This window comes from Cynoglossus semilaevis, chromosome 7, assembly GCF_000523025.1.
Source record: "Cynoglossus semilaevis isolate Cse_v1.0 chromosome 7, Cse_v1.0, whole genome shotgun sequence".
NCBI classification, from domain to species: domain Eukaryota; kingdom Metazoa; phylum Chordata; class Actinopteri; order Pleuronectiformes; family Cynoglossidae; genus Cynoglossus; species Cynoglossus semilaevis.
In genome coordinates this window covers 5,597,838-5,607,931 of record NC_024313.1, presented here as the reverse complement: position 1 = coordinate 5,607,931, position 10,094 = coordinate 5,597,838, and the positions used below count along the sequence as shown (strand labels likewise).

At 37.6% G+C, this 10,094-nt stretch overlaps 1 protein-coding gene across 3 annotated transcripts; it reads left to right on the top strand.

Annotated features, from left to right (window-relative positions):
• Positions 1-3,200: 3,200 nt before the first annotated feature.
• hlx1 (H2.0-like homeo box 1 (Drosophila)) lies at positions 3,201-9,093 on the top strand. Of its 3 annotated transcripts, XM_025057099.1 has the most exons (4): positions 3,204-3,996; positions 5,178-5,363; positions 5,457-5,641; positions 8,173-9,093. In XM_025057099.1, exons 1-4 carry the CDS (start codon positions 3,510-3,512, stop codon positions 8,584-8,586), a joined length of 1,272 nt encoding a protein of 423 aa, XP_024912867.1. In that variant the 5' UTR covers positions 3,204-3,509; the 3' UTR covers positions 8,587-9,093. The 3 variants fall into 3 exon arrangements, with proteins under 3 accessions (XP_024912866.1, XP_024912868.1, XP_024912867.1); XM_025057098.1 differs by having other exon boundaries at positions 3,201-3,996; positions 5,178-5,641; XM_025057100.1 differs by lacking the exon at positions 5,178-5,363 and having other exon boundaries at positions 3,202-3,996.
• The last annotated feature ends 1,001 nt before the right edge of the window (positions 9,094-10,094 follow it).

Below are 10,094 nucleotides of genomic sequence, written 5' to 3'. Positions count from 1 at the left end.
GATTAGTGGATAAAAATCTGCTCTTTTTTTTAACCACGTTCCGTTTACAAGGCCCAGCTTTTAAAATGGTTTCATTAATGTGGTATGAGAGGAAAGGCTTTCACACACTTTCAGAAGTGTGTGTTGAACAGCTGCTGGTGTCAATGCCTGGGCTTATGCTCTGACTCTCTCCTCTGAGGAAATATACTTGTGAAAAAGAAGTATATGTAAAACCACGTTTAAAAAAGAATGACTTTATTATTCATATATGTATATAATTCATATTGTATGACAAAATCACAGTATGTTACGATACAGTGCCGAGTTTTGCAAAACAAAAGATCAGAAAATGTTCAATTAATAATGAGTAAAGTGAAAATAATAGTAATATAAAAAAACAATAAATAAGAGAAAAAGCCCTAGATAAAAACTGTATATATTTAGAGTTTTTAGTCACAGTTTGTAGACAGTACCATGTTTAGTCCTCCAGCCTGAGTTTGGAAACACCTGCATTAAACACTAAAAAAAAGCAACTGAGCCACAGAAGTGAATATAGGCCACATGTCATCATATATACAGTGTATCTGACCGTGTGTGTATGTGCGTGCGTGTGTAATGTGAAAAGCTCATCAGCAGCTGAAAAAAACAGCACGGCTTCTACAACATCCTCTTCCCTGGATTGTTTTGACTGCGTGATAAAGGAGAATTTCTAAATTTAAGCCGGAAAAGTGTGAGTGGAAACAGCATGAGAGGAGCCCCGCTCCAAACATAGGTGACTCTCAGGGTCAGCCGCGCTTCCGTGCGCGTGAATCACTGCGCAAATGAAGGGCGCACTTCACAGGAGCCATTGTTCCAGCGACACATGGCATTACGGAGAGCAGGGGTGGATTGAATCATGTAAAAATACCCCAGGCCCAACTGCTGCCCCTGTCATACTGGGGGCTGGAGGAAGTGGCTTCTTAACACGTTCATCTGGTGGAAAACGAATCCTGTGGTTTTATTAGTAACGTAATAAAACCAGGCCGCGGCTATTTTTATATCACGTCGAGCTTGTTGAATTAAAAGACTGGTCAGGGAAAAAGATACAAAAAGCAAACAATTATATATATATATATATACACAGTATATATTTTAAATCCAAGTGGCTAAAAGTCGGTTCAAAACCTCTGGCAAAAATTGCGGGTTTAGTCGACCATATGAGAAATGCAACAGCTAAAAAAAAGATACTTAAGTAATAAATAAAAAAGCTAAAAAGACAAAAATCTGTGAGAATCACCGAAGAATAAATACCGAAGCTAAAAAAAAAAGATACTTAAGTAATAAATCAAAAAGCCAAAAATGTGTGAGAATCACCGAAGAATAAATACCGAAAAACCAGAAAGAAATATCAAACATTAAGAAAAATCGAAACCAAAAGCGTTTATTGAAAGAAAAGACTGAAAATAAAATTTAAGGTGGCAAAAAACGAAAATGTGAAGCTCACAGCAAAATAAGCCAAAAAATTGAACGAAAAATATTTATAATTAAAATACAGATAGATGAAGTTTAAAATGTAAAAGTATTTACTGTCAACGTTAATCAATCGTTAATAAATACAACAATTCCGAGAAATCTACATATTTTAATAAAATTAAAAAATACAATAAAAAAGACTAAATTAGTTGAACAAATATTTGGTAACACACTCAAATTAAATGGAAAAATTCATACATCTTCATCACCGGATTTTGGACTTGAATATAGTTAATACATAAAAAAAACTGTTCAAGAAATCTAAATGTAAACAAGTGGAAGAATCAACACCATCGACACAAACTCGTTGATTACGTTGATTATTATTTTCTGATCAAACATCTCAGTCCGGATCCTGACGCTGAGTGTGACGTGTGACACTGAATCATCTCTCTTCTCTGGACCTGATGCAGTGTGTCCTGTGAAGAGAGGAGGCCCGGGAGATTTCCTTTGTTTATTATGAGCCTGGGGACGGATTTGCGTCAGCGCGCAACTTGCGGCTGCAGATAAAGTTGCACAAATGTTGGAAAAGGGAAGTTCTAACAGTCATTATAAAGTGGACCCCTCCCCTCCTGCTCCTCCTGCTCCCTCTCTCTGCTCCGGAAGAAATAAGGATTTCTGCTGTTTCCTAAAATATCGAAGCAGCTTCTATTTCTGCTGCGGCCACTTCCGCTCATTTAACACCAATCAGTGAAGCTTAGAAAACAGGATGGGACTCAGCTCCGCACTCATAAACAGCAGATGTACTGCTTTATTTGTATATATACACACACACATATTTTACAAATTCCGATAACTAGTTTTTACAATTTAGATAGAAGGAATAAATACTCTTCATTTGAATACTGTTAGCCGAAAAGAGCTAGCCTGTACTGCAGTATTTTATCAATACTCATCCTGGTGATACTGGGAGAGGGTCCATAGGATTTTCCTCTACTATCTGGATGTATTTCCGTTAGTAAATTTGGTAGAATTTCACAAAGTAAACTAATTAAGGACATCACAGAAAAAACACATGTTTAATTACCAAATGTTTAACCTTGACTTTGAAAATTACAAAAAAAAGAAAGAAAAAATAATTATTTTATGCTTCTTTAGTCGTTACGTTACTGAATTAACGGACGGATGAATTTGAACCGGATATGCGGAAAACCGGAAAAGAAGCCACAAAAAGACTCAATTGGCTAACTGTAGCATACCAGTTAGCCGAATTAGCTTCTCCAGCACGGTCAGAAGTAGCATGGTTTCTTGCCAGCTATACACTAATAAGGTTTTATCTATCTATTTGTCTATCTATCTGTCTATTTGTCTATCTGTCTATTTCTCAAGGTTGACGGTTACGGAGGGGCGGGGCTGACCGTTTGGTCCCATCATGCTGACGTCATCTTTGTCTAACTCGTAAGCACGGAGTAATCATTTTCTAAAATGATATAATCTAAAAGATACCTTACATGTACTGAACTTACAGTATGTTATTAAATACTATTGTGATATAATATTATAATACTGCATAAATATGTGCAGCCATTTATTTTGATGATACAAATGCAGCTCAAAAGTATTCTCACATATATACGATGAATATAATTCGACGTATTTGTTCATTAAAATAAATCAAATATTTTATTACTCCTCATTTACGTCACGGATGGTAAAAAAATAATCAGGGAGTGGTCTGTCTTTATATATAAGTGATCAATCCATCATCTCTGGATTAAAATGACTTCGAGGGCTCCCGGGTGATGCGTGTGTGAGTGTGTGTGTGCGCGCGGTGTGAGCGAATGCATGCCAGCCATTGGTTCAGCAACCAACCAATCAGTGTCATCAGAGGATCTCGGCGGTGGAAACCACGGTCAGGATCTCAGAGTTGGGAGAGAGATTTTGGCACCAGCGCAGAGAGGACGTCGACCTCTCCTCCTGACACCGTCATCTCTTTATTCTGTCTTCGCGTGTTTGTGCTTTAACACACACACACACACACACACAGACAACGAAGTCGAAGTCTTACAGACACCGGGATGTATACGACCGGGCTCAACCCGTTTTACGCGTCCAACTTCAGTCTCTGGTCCGCGTACTGCGCGGGCGGCTTCGCCGTGGACTCCATGAAGAAACCTTCCTTTTGCATCGCAGACATCCTGCAGGCTGGAGAGGCGGAGAACATCCCCGCATCTTCTGCTCTCGTGGTGCACATGGGACACCACCATCACCACCACCATCACCAGCAGCAGCGTGCGCAGCAGCAACAGCAGCAGCAGCAGCAGCACTCGGGCACTTCACCGCTGCGCCCTTCGCCCGTGGCGCCGGACGCGTCAGTGTACGGTGCGCGGTTGAGTCCGGCATCTCCGTACCACAGACACGGACTACAGTTGACCTCAGTGTCCAGAACTGCTTTTAACTCCCAGCAAGCCCCGCCACCGTCCAGCAAAGACCTCAAATTCGGAATTGATCGGATATTGTCCGCCGATTTTGACCCGAAAGGAAAAGACAAGTCTTCGTTAAGAGGTGAGTGGAGGAAAATCATCTACACTTCAAAATTATTTTGTCATTAAACCCCCCCCCCAACATATTTAAATTTACCTTGTTTTATTACGTCGATGCCAACGGTAAAGAGGCGCAGAGAAAATCGGAAAACTCCACTTTTGAATCAGTGTTGCGCAGTAATTTATTACCGAAATATTACTACATATAACGCCAGTATTTGATAATATAAAACGTTACATTTAGATTATATTTCTTATACTTAATATTAAATGTCTGTTGCCAAATACCATATTTGTAGACAAAAAAAATCCAAAGAAAAAACATTCTGTATTATAGATATTTAAAATTGTATTTAAATTATATTCAGAACCATAATATTTACAGTGTAAAATCTCTTGCAAAGTCTGCATCTGTTGTTCTGCCCCTGGGCATGAAAAGGTCAGGGTAAAAGTAGATCAAGAACAATAGAACAAAAACACAACACTGATTCTAAAGTGGTCATAACTCACTGCACCGCGTGGGTTCTCCCAGCAGTCTACACCTGCAGAAACACAGAGTAATAACTTCCTGGACCAGTTTGTGTTTTTTTTTTTTTTACTGCGCTCATCTTTGTCCAAACTGGTGATTTGCTGAGTGTTATGTGTACTGCTAGCTGTAGCTTAAGATGAGAGTGAGAATCTTTATCCCAATCGAAGGCCCAAAGAACATCTGCGTTAGTGTGAAGTGCACCTGAGTAGCAAAAAAAACTCATCGACCTCATAAAATTCTGTCAGCGGCTGTGAAACCTTTTAAACGTCAGCTGACGACAGAATCTAAGCCTCAGACGTGGTGTGAAATTCTATAGATTGCTTTTTGGGGGAAAAAAAAGTCATTTATCGGCATATTCTCAGGAGCTGAACAGTTTTCATACTACCCTGTCTGTAACAGAGAGACTGGTTCAGTTGGTAGCTGGAGCTCAGCAGCCTCGTCTCCATTTTTAAAGAGTCCTGTGGGGGAATCCTCTCCCTCCGCAGAGACGTCAAAGGTCAGGAGCAGCTACAAACAGCAGCAGTGCAGCTGGAGTTTAGTTTCCAGCTCGGAAATCCCAGCACGGTTCCCCCGAATCCACGAACCCGAGCCCACATCCCGTTAAACTGAGCAGAGTCCTTGATAATCTGCCTGAGTTAACTGACTGAAGCCCATCGTCTCTCGCTCTGTAACAGATCTCACGTCCATCATTAGCTCCAACCGTCAGTCAGGGATCCACATCCCGGTTCAGCCGCCAGCCAGCCAGTACTTCTCCTCCATAGACCCCGGGATGAGCGACGCGTCCTCCATGATGAGTTCACTAGGCAGCAGCAGCAGCAGCAGACAATCAGGCCAGCATCAGTTTCAGGACACTTTCCCAGGTAGTCCACACATGTGGGACTGTAGCAGACAGGAGCATCATCCCAGGAGGAAACACCTTCTCAGCCTGTCCGTCCTCCACACCTGTCTTCCAGGTCCGTATGCCGTCCTCACCAAAGACACCATGCCACAGACCTACAAGAGGAAGAGGTCGTGGTCCAGGGCGGTGTTCTCCAACCTGCAGAGAAAAGGACTGGAGAAGAGGTTTGAAATCCAGAAGTACGTCACCAAACCGGACAGAAAACAGCTGGCGGCCATGCTGGGGCTGACGGACGCTCAGGTGAGAAAAGGAAGTCACACAGTGTGGAGTTAGACCTGGAGGTGAACTAGATGTTTATCTGCTCTGGTTCTTTTTATGATGCGTCCAGTTCTTTACAGTTAAAATAAAACAACCTAATTTAAGGTAAAATAAAAACACGTAAATAATACAGAAATAAGGGATAATACATAATAACTAAACCTAAACAAAAAGAGCTTTTTTTTTTACTTAATGTGAAAAAATGCATTAATAATATCTAGAATAAAATTAGTCTTGAAATTATTAAAATAAAATTACAGTAAGAAAATAGAAAAATGTTCACCCAGATGTAAGTTACCAACTGTAAAGTAGAAAAAATCTGAAAATATATATTATTATTCATATTAAAATTATCTAAAACTAAAACAATAAATAAATAGCCAAAATTAAATAGTTCAGCAAGAAATTACCAAAAATAAAGTAAATGAATTAAATGTTAATCAATAATAAAATAACCATGAGGCAGAAGCAAACTTCAAATTACTCCATAAACAAAGTTTATAAAAAGGTCAAAACAGGTCAAAACAGGGAAGGAAATGTTAGCCCAGGAATTGTCTAAATTTACCCACAATGCAGTTGCAAAACTGCATTTGCAAAATGGCTCATTCTGTGGTCCAAAATGACATTAAAACATTTTACAAGGTCAGAAAAAAGGTCCATGTATTATCTGACATCATAGTAGGCCATGAAAAATATAAACTTAATTATCAAAAGAAAAATACCAAAACAAATGTCATCTTAGTGCCTCAGTCTGTCCTCCAGCCAGATGTTGGATATGTCTGCAACCTTCTGACATTATCTACTGAAAAAACGTTTTCTTACATTTTTTCCAGTCATTTTTTTATTAGTACATTTTTATTTCTTATCATGAGAAAAAAAAGACTGTGGACTGTGAAGCTGTCTGAACTCCAACCCAGCCAGGAGCAGAGCCTCTGGTCTGGAGCTGAGCATCTCTGATGTCATATATCTCCTCCTCTGACAGCGGTGAATGTGTGAGCTCCTGTGTTCAAGCCTGAAACCTAACACAGATCTGCTGCACTGGCCAAGTAGTGTCGTTTTGAACCGACAGCATTTCAATCTCTGACGCAGGCACGTCACGTACAGCATGTCTGCACAAAGATTTCATTGATTCACACTCTGAAACATCCAATTAAATTATGACCTTGACCTGCTTGGCTTCTGAAGTCATGATGTAGTGTCGTAAAAAAAAGTAGAAGTCAAACGCTCACCAGCTCCTGCTCTGGTGTTTCCTAATGTTGAGGGTTAGAAAATGGAAAAAGGACTGAAATGACTGGAACGGCTCTTTTACAGTGGGCTTTTAACAACATGTTGAAATAATGTGACGAATAATCCACATCTTTAGTGTTACTCATTTAAAATATGACCTTTGCCATTGATGGTTCAATTAGAATTTCAAATATAATTAAATACTGAGACATTTATTACTAAAACTGAATGAAAAAATGTCCAATCTTTAAAAAAAGGAAAAAATCAAGCCCAGAATCTAGTAACAGTTTGACAATAATAATAAAAAACTAAATGATCACATAAAATCCTTAACCTTAGTCTCATATAAGCCAATAATAAACCTAGTGATGTGTTAAATTTCATAAAAAAAAATCTAAAAATAACTCACTCAGTAATGATATATTCTCAGTAGCTAGAAATTAAAATTACACTGGAAAATCACTAAAAGATCATTTTATACCTAGTACATATATATATATACTACACTACTGTATATATATATATATATACTCATTACTCATCATTTCAACTCTACTACTGGCTTAAAATCACTTTTCTTGATTAATTTTCAAGTAATTACTTACAGATTTTTTTAGTTTTATTTTATGGCTCAGTAATTTAATATTTTCTGTGTCATATTTTGGTCAGAATTTGTGCAATTCTTAATATTTGACCGAGCTGTTTTAATTCTATTTTTCTTTTCTTATTCTAAAATTCTTTAGCTTTGACACTAACTGCTTCTTTTCTCTGTGGAGTCTCTGGGCATCAATAAAATATTTTTTCTGATTCTAATTTGTTGACCAGGAGACTGAGATGTTTTTTTTATCTTCCATATTTTAAGTTGGTGAAATATTTATTTTCCTGTTCGCAAATTAAAATAATTAGAATTAAAATTAGAAGATTCTTAAATACACCAACATATAGCAGAAAACAATAAATAAATAAATAAATCTACGCCAATGTCATTTAGTGATTTTTCGCAACGTTAGCACATTTAAAAAAATAGAATTAAAGTAATAAAAATACAATAAGAAATAGAGATAAACAGATGTTTTTTTTTAATGATGCTGATTGGCTGACTTCAGAAATCCACTGTCTCTAATGGAACACAGTGGCTCTCCTCTCCTGACAGCCATGAGTGGCAGAGCTGCTGTGGTCAAACCTGGAACCTAACACAGATTTACACGGGTTACAAAAACGAACACAACACCAACAATAAGGCCGTAAACCCAGCGCTGTGTGTGTGTGTGTGTGTGTTCGTGCAGGTCAAAGTGTGGTTCCAGAACAGACGCATGAAGTGGAGACACTCCAAAGAAGCACAGACCCAGAAGGACAAGGACAAGGACGAGAAGTCCGCCGACAAGAGCGCGTCCGAGTCCGGCTGCAGGGAGTCCAGGGAGGCCGCCGAGTCCGAGTGCGACAGCGAGGCCCGGAGCGAGTCCGAGTGCGAAGACGTTCCGGCAGCGGCCGTCATACCTGACGATGATGACGAGGAGGAGGAAGAGGAGGAGGACATGATGGACAACTCCGACATGGGACACGACCGCGGGACTCTGGACATTTGTGAGCACACGAACAAAACCAGCGTCATCATGAGCGGGAGCTGCGGCGGCGGCGGCGGCGGCGCGCCAACACCCGCGACCACGGCCTCGACCACGGACAGTGCGCCGCTGATATGAAGGCCATGATGAACAAGGACGATTTTTATTAAAATTATAATAATAATTATTATATTTTGATTTTTTTTGACGGAAGAACGACAGACTGGATCGTTGCGCACTTGTCCCAAAAATATTGAAAAACAACCAAAGACAGACCTTAAAACACAAGCAAAATGACAAAATTCATTTTAAATAAATTCCCTGTTTTTTTTTTTTCTTTTTATGTTTTGAGGTTGAAACCACTGATTTCAGTCGTTTTCAAAATCTGGGTCAGGGCCCACAAACAGCTCCTGTATAAATATTTTGGGGTCGCCGGCTTTTGAAATAAAACATTGCAGATTTTTTTTGTAAGGCTTTTATTTGAGATTGTTTAAGAGTTATGGGTTATCTTTGTTTACATACAGACACTGTGATTTTAGTTTAATCTGGATTCATAAAGAAAACAAACACACGAGCACAAAGGTTGATTTCCTGGTTTATTGATTTTTTTAAAAAAGACAGAAATAAATGTAATTTTCTGAATGATGACAGCATTTATTATTTTAAATTTTCATCTGTTCAAACCTGATTCAGATTCAGGTTTTACTCATTTTATTTTATTTTATTTTATTTTTTCATTTTATCAACCACTTCACTCACTCCCTGTTATAAATGACGTCACAGTAAAACCATCACTCTCTTCCTCTGTCTCTTCCTCTCTCTTCTCTGGTCTAGATACAGTTTTATTTTTGTGCTATATTTTTGTTAATAATAACAGCTTGCACTGAAAATAATGTATATAAAATAAAATGTTTCCTATCCTATAAAATGATTATGATGATTATTATTATTAATATTATTATTATATATATTATATATATTCAATCCTAAAAAGCCTTGAAAAACGTGTGAAAAAACATGACAAAATGCTGTTCAAATTTCTTCATATATTCAATATTTCAATATTTAAAAAAGTATTTATAAATGTTATTATTAAGAATCATATACTGTATATGTATACATATATAATAATATATATATATCATATATAGTTATATAATTTATAAATATACAAATATGTAATAAGATTAAAAATAAAAAAATAAGACTAATGACTTATTTTTTTTAGAGATATAAAGCTCAGGTTCATGACCTTAAATCACATGATAACCCATGGGCCTAAAGTAAATTTATTTCTTTACTCATTTATTATTTATATTTAATTTAGATCAAAGGCTCAAAATGAAATGATAATGATAAGGCTGTCTTATGTTTGAACTGTAAAATTCCTAGTAAATTTCATTAAATAATGATATTAAGTACACACCAGATACAAGAAAATACTTGCATGTAGACACTATACTATGTAGTGAATACGTGTCTTTATACATGGATTAAATTCCTGACAGATAAAGGAATATGTTTTGAATTTTTTTATATATATATTTTATGTCTGGTTAATGAAATGATTAAAAATGAGTATTTGGAGAGAATGAAACACAGTGAGTGGTGTGAACGACCTCCTCCCCCACCCTCCACCTCATCCC